Consider the following 13,745-nt stretch of genomic DNA (forward strand, 5'->3'; position numbering starts at 1 on the left):
TCTCGCTGTGTCTCTGTCAAAAAAATACATAAAATCTTTAAAAAAAAAGAAAGAAAAGAAAGGCTGTTGGGGAACTATAATGCATGAAATGAGGCTGACAACACTTAAAACACACTGATCAATCCTAGAGCACTAAAAACAGGACAGCCAGATATGCATGTGGGTTGCAACTGGAAGTAGTAAACACCATGTGTTTTAAATATTGGCACTACTTGCCAAGAAAACTGAATGTGCATCTAATCAAGCTCTAGAGCAGTACTACTTAACTCAGTAACCACCACCCACATGTGACAACTGAGCACCTGAAATGTAACTGGTCCAAACTGAGATGTGTTATAAATATAAAACACAGGCTGATTTCAAAGCCTTAGTATTAAAAAAAATGTAAAATATTTCATTAAAATTTTATTTTTTAAAAGGTTTTATTTACTCTTCAGAAAGAGAGAGAAAGGGCATAAGCAGGGGGGGAGCAGCAGAGGGAGAAGCAGTTCTCTGCTGAGCACGGAGCCCAATGTAGGACTTGATCCCAGGAGCCTGGGATCATGACCTGACCTAAAGGCAGATGCTTAACCAACTGAGCCACCCAGATGTCTCTTTTATTTTTTTCGTTAAAATTTCAAAAATGTAATTACATTCTGAAATACCATTTGGGATATTTTAAGATACAAAAATATACTATGAAAATTAATTTCCCTTATTGCTTTTTTAAAAATTATAGCTACTAGAAAATTTTAAATTATATGTATGGCTTACATTACATTTCTACTGGACAATGTGTTCTTAATCCACCCACAAGTTTACAGGAAATACACGTGATGGAAGAAACATTATACAGCGCCAGAGGGACACGATCAGCCAAAAGCACATACCATACATATCTAGGAAATTCTAAAGCATAATTCAAAGTTTATGGGTGAAATGATGTCATATTTGGGAAAAAAAGGGAAGAAGGATGAAATAAAAATGGCAAAATGTTGATTGCTACTGCTGCTGAAGTTGGAAGATGCTATATGAGAGTACATTATTCTATTTTCATACATGTTGCAAAAGTCCCCCTGATAAAAAGTTAATCCAAGGGACGCCTGGGTGGCTCAGATGGTTGAGCGGCTGCCTTCGGCTCAGGTCATGATCCCGGCGTCCTGGGATCGAGTCCCACATCGGGCTCCTTGCTCGGCAGGGAGCCTGCTTCTCCCTCTGCCTCTGCCTGCCTCTCTGTCTGCCTGTGCTCGCTCACTCTCTCTCCCTCTATCCCTGACAAATAAATAAATAAAATCTTAAAAAAAAAAAAAAAGTTAATCCAAAACCCACAAGTAATTCCTATGCGTTTTTCAGGCCCAAGCTCATTTGGTACTTCTTCAGGGAACCTTTCCCTGACCTAGCACTCTCAAAGGAATAGCCAATGTTCCTTTACAATACAATTAGTAAAATGTAATTAGTATTTCTGTTACTGTCTAATTATCTATAGCCCTCACTACTCTAAATACTATTCTGTTAACAACAAAAATCTTAGGCCTAAGATACTAATGCAGTATCTTTCTAAATTCCATTAGTAATGCCACTCTCCCCCAGACAGAGGGAGGAGAGAGACAAAGAATATGTATGAATTAGTGACCTACTACTGCCTATTAGGAAACCTGTATTTTAAGTCTGGCACTTAAGACTACCCATTATCTGACCCCTAATCTTATTTTCAGCCTTGTATTTCACAACACCATTAAAACTCTTCACTTTGGTCAAATGGTACATAACATGCTGTCATGGGCTGAACCCCATAATACTGTCCCCCCAAAATTCTTTTTTTTAAAGATTTTATTTATTTATTTGATAGACAGAGATTACAAGCAGGCGGAGAGGTAGGCAGAGAGAAAGAGAGGAAGGGAAGCAGCTCCCCACCAAGCAGAGAGCTGGACACGGGGCTCAATCCCAAGACCCCGGGATCATGACCTGAGCTGGAGGCAGAGGCTTTAACCCACTGAGCCACTGAGGTGCCCCACCCCCCAAAATTCTTATGCTGAAGTCCTAACTCTTGGTATTTTAGAATTTACTGTATTTGTAGATAAGGTCTTTAAAGAAGTAATTAAGTCAAAATGAAGTAATTAGGATGGGCTCTAATCCAATGATTAATGTATTTAATAAGTGAAATCTGGGGGAACCTCAGTGGCTCAGTCAGTTAAGCAACCAACTTTTACTTCATCTCTTACTTCACCTTACTTCACCCTTTTACATGATCTCAGAATCATGGGACTGAGCCCCACGATGGGCTCTGCACTCAGCACAGAGTCTATTTGAGATTCTCTCCCTCCCTCTGCCCCTCCCCTCCTCCGTCTACACTCTCCCTCTCTTTCTCTAATGAATAAATAAATCTTAAAAAAAATAAAATAAAATAAAAGTGGAAATCTGGATACAGATTCACCCAGAAGGAAGACCACGTGAAGACACAGGAAGAAGACGGCCATCTTTACAAACCAAGGAGAGAGGCCTCAGAGGAAACCAATCCTGCCAACATGTTGACCTTGGACTTTAGCTTCTAGAATTGCAAGAAAATAAATTTCTGTTCTTTAAGCCACCCAATCTATGGCACTGTTGTTACAGCAGCCATGACAAACTAATACACATGCCTTACACATCTGTACTTGAGGTTTCTTCCATTCTGTCATTACCACTAGTGGTAACAGCTGTTACCATGAGTACTGTAATTTTACTAGTTGCTTCATATACATCTAATCTTCACAACCATTCATGAAGTAGGTGTCATCCTCATTTTATTCATGAGAAAACAAAACCTCAAAAAGGCTTAATAAATAGCAAAGGAGAAATTCCATTCACATTTGGCTTTTAATACATATTGCTTTTATTTTTTAAAGATTTTATTTACTTATTTGAGAGAGAACGAGCACGGGAAGGAGGGGCAGAGAGAGAAGCAGACTACCTGCCGAGCAGGTAACCCAAGACACAGGGCTCAATCCCAGGACACTCAGATCATGACCTGAGCAGAAGGTAGACACTTAACCAACTGAGCAGCCCAGGCATCCCTAAAGCATATTGTTTTTTTAGAAAGCCTTTCCTGATGAGCTCCATTTATCTAAATTCTACCCATTTCCTCAAAGTTACACTCTTTTTCCATGAAGTCTTCTGAAATAGTCATTTGGGAAACATGCTCCCTTTTTCTAAATTTGGGAACTTCCCAATGAATTATTAATTGTGTAAAATCTGTTTTCTTTAGTATCTGTTCCATTTTAGAAAGAATTTTAGATTTATTTTGCATTTAGTATCCCATAGAGCTAGATTTTAACACTTCTCTATAATCCCTACCTAATAACTAGTCAGACTTGGTAAGTGATAACTAAATATTCAAGAGATACATTATCCTGAAGTTGAGATGATAAAAATCGAAACGATTATAAGAAAAGTGGAGTCTTTTTTAAAGTAAGTAGTGGTTAAAAGTACAGAAATAGAAAATAATCTTCATATGAATATTACTGTATTTGTAAGATTGCTACCACATAGAAGAATAGCTGAATTACAACAAAAATCTTGATAATTCCCTAAAATAACAAACACTCAGAAAGATGAGTATAGTGTTTTCCCCTGAAACAAAGCTATGTTTTTCAAAACTTCTAAACACTTGTGGCCTTATTCCAAAAACTAACTCTTAGGGAATATTATAAAGCCAAGAATGTATAAATCAAAGAATTATGCAAAACTGAGGAACCATCTAAAAGCAAATTGCCAGGTATGTTCTACTAAGATAACTAGCTATCTAGTAAATACAAGCAACAACTTTGACTTTTCATAATTAAAGATCTCCGATTTCAGATTTCTCAGGAAAAATTAGAGTATAATGGAATTCTTCATAGAGCTAGATCACAACAACCCAAAATTTCCCTGTATTTTAATATACATTTCTAAGAACTTACATAGTGAATATTTTGGGGGGAGCAATACCAAATAGAAAGTGTTTTTCATTTCAATGAAAAGTTAACTATATTTTCAATGCCACTCACCCTGTCGGTCAAACAATGAATCAACAGCTGTGGCTTTATTTGAAGGAGCCTCTGTGATTGGCCTGAGATATGTTCTATATCCTTTTAAAATAGATGCCATAAAACGCAAAAATGCCTCTTGAATTTCCATCTCAAGCTGTGTTGTTTTCTTTTGCCAGGAGAAATCTGCTTCGATTGGAGTCATCTCTATTGCTGAACCTTCTTGAGTCTTTCGGTGAACTGACATATCCAGAGAAGATGGCATTAATATATAATATTAGACAAATAATGATTCAACAATTAAGAAAATTGTCAAAATAAAACCCATGACTTCCTGAAATTCCTCTCTTCACTAATATAAAGGGATCACTGGCAGGAACTAACAAGGAGGCTCAAGCAGACAGGACACAAAGAACATACTTAAAAAAATCGTCAACCACAATATTAATGTCTTAGTGCTGAAATTTTGTTTTGTAATGAGATCCCTTTTAAGGAGAGCAAAATTATGTTTAAATTTAAGAATTTTCTTATATTCTTTCATTAGAAATATTCCTTTCCTTCACATTTACCTGAAGACAGCTGAGGATACAACTTCTTTAGGGTACTAAGCAGATTTTTGCATGGCTTTTTGGGAAGCTGCTTCCAGTTCATGTTCTTCTTTTCATCTGATCTATTAATAAATACACAATTAATAAAATCTGTTATAATCTTTTTACTTAGCAAAACTCTTATATCAAACTAAAAATGAAAATGGGCAGGCTATTTTTGCTTAAATTACAACTGACATGGACAGTATGAATAAATGGTTTTCAAGGAAGTTCCCTTTACATCTCAAACAACCTCAATCAAATTTGTCATCTCATTCTAACGCTCTAACACAGATTTTCAAGGCTGGAGCTATGAATTCAACACCAATCTTGCTTCAAAAGTTACATTTTAGAACTATAATATTTTAAGTGACAAACTTCACTGATACTTGAAACTACCAATTAGAAGCAAATCTCAATAAATATCAGAGAGTAATATGTAAAGCAACTATATTTCAAATAGCATTTAAGGAAAAAAAACTTGGAAGTTCAAAAGAATACTTCTAAATAGTGCATGAGTCAAAATATTTTAATAGAAATAAGAAACATTTAAAACTCTACAAAGATGGTGTGCCGGGGTGACTCAGTCGGCTGAGTGCCTGACTCAGTTTTGGCTCAGGTTGTGACCTCAAGGTCCTGGGATAGAGGCCCACGTCAGGCTCCATAGTCTGTGTGGAGTCTGTTTAAGAGTCTTTCTCCCCCTCTCCTCCTCATGCTCTCTCAATCTTTCTCTTTAAAATAAATAAATAAATCTTCTGGGGTGTGGGGAGAAACACCTCTACAAAGATGAAAACCTATGTATTAACCACAGGTCACAGCTAACACTATATACATCATCAAGCCAGTATCATTTATAAGCACAAAGCAAACATTTAAAATTTTTTAGAAAATTTAATCTGCTAGGATATAAAGAGTAAGATGGTATTTATTTCAGGAATGTAAAGATTACTCACTATTGATTTTATAATGTTATTTACTGCACAGAAAACAAAGGAGAAACAATCAGTTTCATTTTAGAAAGAATTTTAGATTTATTTTGCATTTGGTATCCCAAAGAGCTAGATTTTAACACTTCTTTATAATAGTTGTACAAAAGTATGATATTCAACACCTATTTAAGAGGTTTTTTAAAATCACTATGTAGAAGTAGAAGGAAAGTTCCTTAATTTATTAGTAAGCAATCAAAACCCTAGAGTGGGGCTAGCAAACCTTTTCTCTAAAGGGTCAGATGTTAAGTATTTTATGATTTGAGGATCATACAGCCTCTGTCAAAAACTTGTCAAATGGAAAAAAAAAAAACAAAACCCTTGTCAAATGTAGCATTATAACATGAAGGCAGCCTCACAGAATATGTAAATGAATGAGTTTTGTAATTTTATCTACAAAAACAGGCTATGGCCAGATAAATTCTTGCTTAAAGCCACAGTCATACTTAATGATGGAGTGCTCAAAGCATTCCCCTTAAAATTAGGAGTATGATAAGATACCAGCTTTGACTACACTATTCGATCCTAGCCAGAGAATTAAGATAAGAATTTAAAAATATATAAGGATTATACATGATGTGATTGTTTATAGCCAGAAAATGGAAGAGAATTTACAAAATTGAATTAAGTCACCGTGCAGACTACCTGAAAACCAAACAGCATTCTATAGTGTAGCAACAAATAGAAAATGTAATTTAAAATATCATTTATTAAAAAATATGTATCTTTTATAGTACAGTAAAAACCACACAATACTTAGGAATAAGTAAGTCTAGGGCACCTGGGTAGCTCAGTGGGTTAAAGCCTTTGCCTTCAGCTCAGGTCATGATCTCAGGGTCCTAGGATTGTTCAGTGGAAAGCCTGCTTCTCCCTCCCCGTCTCCCTCTGCCTTCTGCTCCCCCTGCTTGTGCACTTACACACTCTTGGTCAAATAAATAAAATCTTAAAAAAAAAAAAACTCTAAAAAAATAAAGTAAAATGCCCCATTTGCTACTAATTAGGGAAATATGAATTAAACGCACAATGAGATCCCATTACCATCAAATTAGCAAAAATTTTAAAGTCTTACCATTACAAGTATTAGCAAAGAACAGAATAAAGAGAATTCCCATTTGCTTCCAAAGAGGAGGTAAACTTGGAAGACTAAAATGACATTAGCTATGTCTACAAAACAACATCAGCTCTTCTACATAAATACTTCAGGGGAATTCCTGCCCACAGACTCAAAAATATGCACAATAATAATCAGAGAAGCCTTGTTCAAAATTAAAAAAAACGCAGGTACAACCTAAATATCTAGCAACACTGATAAGCCCTAAAAATGAAATAGAGCTACATGTATCAACACAAATAAACCTCACAAAGAATGCCGAGTAAAAAAGCAAGTCACAGGAAACTATACAAACATAAAATTTTTAAAACATGCAAAACAAAATATCATTTAAACTAATACATGTATAATAAATGTTTCTAAAACACATGGAAACAACATGGAAATGATAACGATAAACCCCCAAGTCAAGGTTAACAGTCAACCAGGAGCAAGATATGTTGCAGAAGACTATCCAGGGTTTCAAATTCACCGGCAATATTCTAAGTCTTAATTTGTGTGATGGACACATGGGAGCTATTTACATTATTCTTTATAATTCTTGGGTATCTAGAACATTTCATAACTATTTAAGTATAATTGAGTTCAATTATAAAAGAGTTCAAAGTTATTTTAGAAAACAGTTTTTGATAAACAGAATGTTACAGAAGAATCTCCATAATATTATTTTATTCAGAATAGTAATGAAAGTAAGGCAAGTATCTTGAGTTACAGCTCTATAAGTAATCATTTCCAAAAGCACCACAATGTATACAACCTTGAAATAACTGTTTTTCAGGGACAGCAGCTGGAAAATAACAAAATGTGTGCTACAGGAAATATCTGGTGGTTCTTTACTTCAAGGCTCTAGGTCGAAGTATACATAGTAAAGAGCTACCATAATTATACAGTTTCAAAAGTAAATGGCGGGGCGCCTGGGTGGCTCACTGGGTCAAAAGTAAATGGCAAAAAAAAAAAGTAAATGGCAGATCCATTTCAAAAACATTTTAAGTGATAGCAAATGTTTCCTTCCTTCACCTATTCCTTTGGTTCGCTTTGGAGTATTTTGCCAACCACTACTGTTGTTACCACTGAAGTCTCACAACAGTTCTCACTCTATTTATTTTCTGCCAATCTCAAACAGTAAAGAATAAAAATACCCCAGGATCTGGAGTTCGGCACCAACAAAGGAATTTTCAACACGTACTGCCTTTTCCCACTTTTTTTCCTGGAAGTGGGCAGGAAGAGACTGGCTCTTGAGCACTGACCCAGAGCTGCTTTTATTAACGTCATAATCTTGTCTCTGAATCCTCAGTTATGCCACTGCTATACATTTTATCACCTCCAGTAAATATAAAGTATGACTGATTTGTAATATAAATTTCTCTGCAATAAGGGACACCTGGTAGCTCAGTCACTAAGCATCTGCCTATGGCTCAGGTCATGATCCCAGGGTTCTGGGGTCAAGCCCCACATCCAGCTCCCTGTCTTCTGCTCCTCCCCATCCTTCTCCCAACTCATGCTCTCTCTCTCTCTCTAATAAATAACTGAAATCTTTTTTAAAATTACTCTGCAATAAAACAGAGCCCTAAAAAATTCAAATCTTGACAAGTAAGGAAATGGCATAATATCACCCTATATTCTAACTAAATTTAAATAGGTGAACTCATTTTTTCATAGCTTATAAATGGATTTTGAATTATACTTAGAAAGCATATCTTCTCCTGAGCTCTGAAAGCAGTGTTTAACCTTCTTTTTCAAATCCATATTCTTTTGACAAATATAAGTATTTTCTGCCAACTGCCAACATTATTATCAAAATATAGACTAATGTTTAACATGTTCTTTTCCAAACTTTCCAGGATTCTGATAGCTGCCCTGAGAATTACTGTATTAAAGATGAAAACTTACTAAAAACGTCAAAAATAGCATATTTTCAGATGCTTTCAGTGAACTGTAAACCACAGATGGGAGAAAATATAAATGGGAGATAATATAAAAAGAATCAACTTACATATACAACATGTTTGTATCCAAGTCAATGCAAACAACATCTTGTGGTGGGTCATGAAGATCAAAATACCTCGAGTCAACTCCAACTATAAATGGTAAAGGTGCACTAAGGACTGCCGCCAGAGAAAGAGGACAAAGGGGAATATATGGGCACTGCCACTGAAATGGAAAGATCATCTGGGAAAAAAGTTTTAAAAAATTAACCAAATTTGAAATCTGCAACGAAAAGTATGTAATTAACTAATATTACTCAAAAGGGACCATTAAAAAAGTAGTAAAGTGTAGCTGCTTTTACCTTCCATTTCATTCCAAAAGCTAAAGGACTATAAAATATACTAAGCAATACTATGAAATCTTCAAGCATGACAATTATCACAAGCACAATATAAACACTAACAGTTCTTTGCATGTTAATTCTTCTAATGCCATATAAAACCCATAGCTACATTTTTTGGAAAAAGTCACAGCAGAGAGAGAGCACTGCCCCCCCAAAATTATAAAACAAACTCATGATCTTTAACTCTTATGCATTTCATCCCTCTATTAATCCTCAAAATAACCTTTGACTAAAATCCAACTAAGAATTCCAAGAGCTGAAAAAAATTAAAATGATTATCTTAAAAATATTAATAGTCAACTGAAAATTTCAGTAAAAAATTTCCTAACTGTTCAAATAAACACAAAATGATCCAACTTCAATGAAGTGTGGCATCTTAAAAAATACTAGTCAATACAAAACATACCTCAAGAATCTTTACAAAGCTCTACCTTGTGTCATGTGCTTTTAAAACAAAAAAGACAAGTTCTGATAAATTAAAAAACAGACTATAATTTTAATTACCAGCTAATATGAAAATTCTAATCACCGATAAAATTTTTCCTCTACTATAAAAAATACTTGTTATACTTTATTCATCATCACTCACCCCAAAGAAATGCCTATAGCATTTATTACATCTGCCAGCTATTCCAAACATTTCTTTGTGATGGGATTTTGTCTTCATTTATTTACTTAGCAAATATTTCAGCACTTAGGGGCACCTGGGTGGCTCAGTGGGTTAAAGCCTCTGCCTTCGGCTCAGGTCATGATCCCAGAGTGCTGGGATCGAGCCCCGCATCGGGCTCTCGGGAGCCTGCTTCCTCCTCTCTCTCTCTGTCTGCCTCTCTGCCTACTTGTGATCTCTCTCTGTCAAATAAATAAATAAAATCTTAAAAAAAAAAAAAAATATATATATATATATATTTCAGCACTTAGTATGAGCCAAGCACTGTTCTAGATGGGGCTATAACAGTGAATAAAATAAAGATCGCTGCCCTCCTGAGGTTTATAGTTTAGCAAAAGTCAGCAAAGTTTTATGTAAAAGAAAGAAAATATTTTAGGCCTTCTGAGCCATATTGTCTTTCACAAATATTTAACTTTGTCTCCATTAATGAAAGCACTCATAGGCAGTATGTAAATAAATGGCCTATGTTCCAGTAAAACTTCATATACAAAAACGGATGGCAAGCAGGATTTGACCAGTGGGCCACAGTTTACCACCACCCGGTCTAGCAGAAAGAGGAGGAAAATTAACAGAGTACACAATAATACATACATCCTATCGTGAAGCACTAAGTGCTATGGAAAAAGAAAAAGGAAAGCCAAGCGAAGGAGATGAGAGTTCAGAATAGGAGAGTTCAGAGAGCAGGCTGTATTATTAAACAGGCAAAACAGGCAAATTTCATTAAGAAAGTGACAATTGAGCCTAACCCTGAAGGAGGTATCTAGGAGAAGAGTGCTTCTGAGAGAAGGAACAGCTACAGCAAAGGCCTTATGGTGTGGGGCCTGCCTAATATGCTTCAGGAGAAGCTTGTGTGCTGGAGCAGAGCAGAGCAAGGCAACAGAGTAGCAGGAATCATCAGAGGACGGGCAGGCAGACAGAGCCACTCCCACAGGACCTTGCAAGGACTTCAGATACCTATAGTGGAAACTATCTTCCATTCAACAAAAGGTACATTACACCTGCAACTATGTAAAAAATTTTATCAACAAAACTAACAGGAAAATGTGGCACCCTTGTATTCACCTTTGACTTTTACTGCTCAATCAAAAATAGGGTCATTTTTACAAAACTACCCATTGATTCCATCAATGTTTGTTATGGGCCTCCATTAATTATGGTGTTCTTTGATACTCAAATCATTCTCCTTCTGAAGAATTTATCCTGTCATCATTCCTTTCCATTTTTTCTTCTTTAAATGATAAACTGCCAATCTTCCTTTATCAAAGGTTTTGCATGCAATTCAGGCAAGTTCTCCAACAATTGCCAAATCCTCATTTATCAATGGTTTTGCATGCATTTCAGAAGTTCTCCAATATTGGTTACACAAATTTCATGCCATCTTGCATTTTACATGGATTTCCCATTACATAGTACAATTGTTCCACCTGTTCTTGCACTGTATTGCTGAAATCGAGAGACTGGGCCACAAAGATTCTGACCAACGAACATAGGTAAACACTGATGTTTTACAGGAAGGAGTGGAAACTTTCTAAAACTCTTCAGTTCATTAACAAATGCACATTCTAATGGCATTTGCTTTCAAATGTAACTGCAGAAGTTTGAAAAATTAATACACAACAAAGATCTCTGCTCCCCGTAAACTATCTCACACATTGGTTACTTCAGTTTTTACTCATAGTAGCATTTCCCTGACCAAATTAAGATCATGGAAACATACCCCAGTTGTTGATTTAACAGGTATTTATTGAGTGCTCACTTACTCCATGCTATTAAGCTGTGATTAGAGCTGAGGACACAAGGATAATAAGGAGATAGGTCTTTATTTCCATAAGAGTTACATTCTTAAAATGGGGAAGGGAAGACAGGAGAGTCAGCTATATTAAATTAAACATATAATGAAAAATAAAGTTGGAGAAATGGAACATCCAAAATTCTATACAATGATCTATAAAGCCCTACATGATCAGACACCTAATTCCAATGGGAAATCATCAAAAAACAGAGGAAGACTTGATTTAATTTTATCTACATTTTACATAAGAGCCAAGCATTTGTACATTACCCTATTTCACAATCATTTAGAATGTTACAGGCTCGGGGCACCTGGGTGGCTCAGTGGGTTAAAGCCTTCAGCTCGGGTCATGATCCCAGTGTCCTGGGATCGAGCCCCGCATCAGGCTCTCTGCTTGTCAGGGAGCCTGCTTCCTCCTCTCTCTCTGCCTGCCTTTCTGCCTACTTGTGATCTCTGTCTGTCAAGTAAATAAATAAAATAGTTAAAAAATAAAAATAAAAAATAGAATGTTACAGGCTCACAATTAATCTGATTAAAAGTTAAAACGGGGAGTAGTATATAATTCATATGTATAATTTCAGGGCAAATGAAACTGGCCAGAGCCTCTTATTTAAAATAGAAAGCTTTATTCATGAGTTTTGTTATAAAATCGTATAGATTCTCTGAAGTACTCTAACATATGAAAAATCAGAAACTGAAATTTTCTCTCATATAGAAATCATTTTTTTTTCTTCTTTATACTTACTATTTCCCTTTGCCATTTCTATTATATTTACATTAAACATTACCTGGCAATTTCAAAGTTGCTTTCATTGAAGGAAATTTCCCTTTAGAGTAAATACTCTGGGGGCACCTGGGTGGCTCAGTGGTTTAGGCCTCTGCCTTCGGCTCAGGTCATGATCTCAGGGTCCTGGGATCGAGCCCCACATCGGGCTCTCTGCTCAGTGGGGAGCCTGCTTCCCCCTCTCTCTCTGCCGGCCTCTCTGCCTACTTGTGATCTCTCTCTGTCTATCAAATAAATAAATAAAAATCTTAAAAAAAAAATAAAGTAAATACTCTGTCAGTTACCCAGTACTATAAGGAAAATTCTATACTTACGGCTACGACAGCTTCTGCTACTCCAGTCAACACAGCTGGCCTGAGAGAATGCAGCAGAATCTTACTCTCAAGTAAAACAAAGAGCAGCAGGGTCGCACAATTCTCAGGACCCAGATTCATTAACAAGGTGCTAAAGTTGGCTCCACTAAGAGAAAAGAGAAAATGATTGTAAACTACTTTGCTAAAACATGTTAAGATTTGCTTATTAAATTATTTCCTAAATATTACGATTGAGAATCTAGTGCTAATTTCAAGTCCTGATTTAGTTATCACTGAAGTAGTAAATGTAATGAAATAATATAACAGAATGATTCAAACTCATATTTTTGTAACAAAGACGAGTTTATGAGGGAAGATTTTCCCAAAGAAGCATTTGAGTTGAGCTCAAAGAATGGAATTTAGGGAGAAGCCAACATATGCAGAGGCAGTGAAACAAGAAAAGCTACCATCATTTCCAGGAAATTGAAATACACTTTCTATTACTAAAGCATAGTAAGAAAGGTGCAAGAGATTATGTCAAAATAGAAACAACACAATTTATTTGCATTTTCAAAAGAAAGAAATGACAAGAAAATGAAAGAAGAGAAGTACCAACTAAAATGTTAGTAACAAAGCTCTCCAGGCAAGAGATCATGCCACCCTGTACTAGTGATACAGATGAACAGATCTGAGTTATTTGGGGAGGTTAAAATCAGTTTACTCTGAATATTTAGCTATGAACTGGATAGGAGGAGGGGAGAGGAAATGAAAAGGGAGGTATTCCCTACACCAATCTTGCAACGCTCTTAAGTACTTCATTTTTAAAGGGTGGATGGCCACAACCCATCTAGCTATCACAGACAGACACATTAAGGCTACGCTTATGTAAAAATAATACTTAACTTTATTATTAGAGCCCTTAAAATATTTTAAAGCGTTCTTCTCCCAAGTGAATGGATTTATCATTTTAGATACTACTGATTACCTTAGTGGTAAAGGTGTAGAAACTGGCTGTGATAATATTAACGCATCGTGGACTGAAAGCTTCAAAAAAAAAAAAAAAAAGATGAATTAATCAAGCCAGTTTTGAAACCTAAGTATTTATATCAAGGGTAACACTGAAAGTAGTTTAATATGCAGACTGACATAGTTTTAGAAATATACTAAGATATAAAATGATAGCTGTATTTACTCAAAGGTATTATATTAGTTC

At 35.7% G+C, this 13,745-nt stretch overlaps 1 protein-coding gene across 3 annotated transcripts in view; it reads right to left on the reverse strand.

Moving 5' to 3' along the window:
- DENND4C (DENN domain containing 4C) overlaps positions 1-13,745 on the reverse strand; it is a 137,868-nt gene that overhangs the window by 59,694 nt on the left and 64,429 nt on the right. For all 3 annotated transcript variants that reach the window (XM_044265601.1, XM_044265600.1, XM_044265599.1), the window contains exons 8-12: positions 13,518-13,576; positions 12,554-12,698; positions 8,661-8,836; positions 4,553-4,653; positions 4,005-4,223 (exon numbers count right to left, since the gene is read on the reverse strand). In XM_044265601.1, the coding sequence (XP_044121536.1) occupies positions 4,005-4,223; positions 4,553-4,653; positions 8,661-8,836; positions 12,554-12,698; positions 13,518-13,576 (700 nt within the window). The remainder of the gene's footprint in view (positions 1-4,004; positions 4,224-4,552; positions 4,654-8,660; positions 8,837-12,553; positions 12,699-13,517; positions 13,577-13,745) is intronic.

The sequence above is a fragment of the Neovison vison genome, chromosome 9, assembly GCF_020171115.1.
Source record: "Neovison vison isolate M4711 chromosome 9, ASM_NN_V1, whole genome shotgun sequence".
In the NCBI taxonomy this organism is placed as follows: Eukaryota; Metazoa; Chordata; class Mammalia; order Carnivora; family Mustelidae; genus Neogale; species Neogale vison.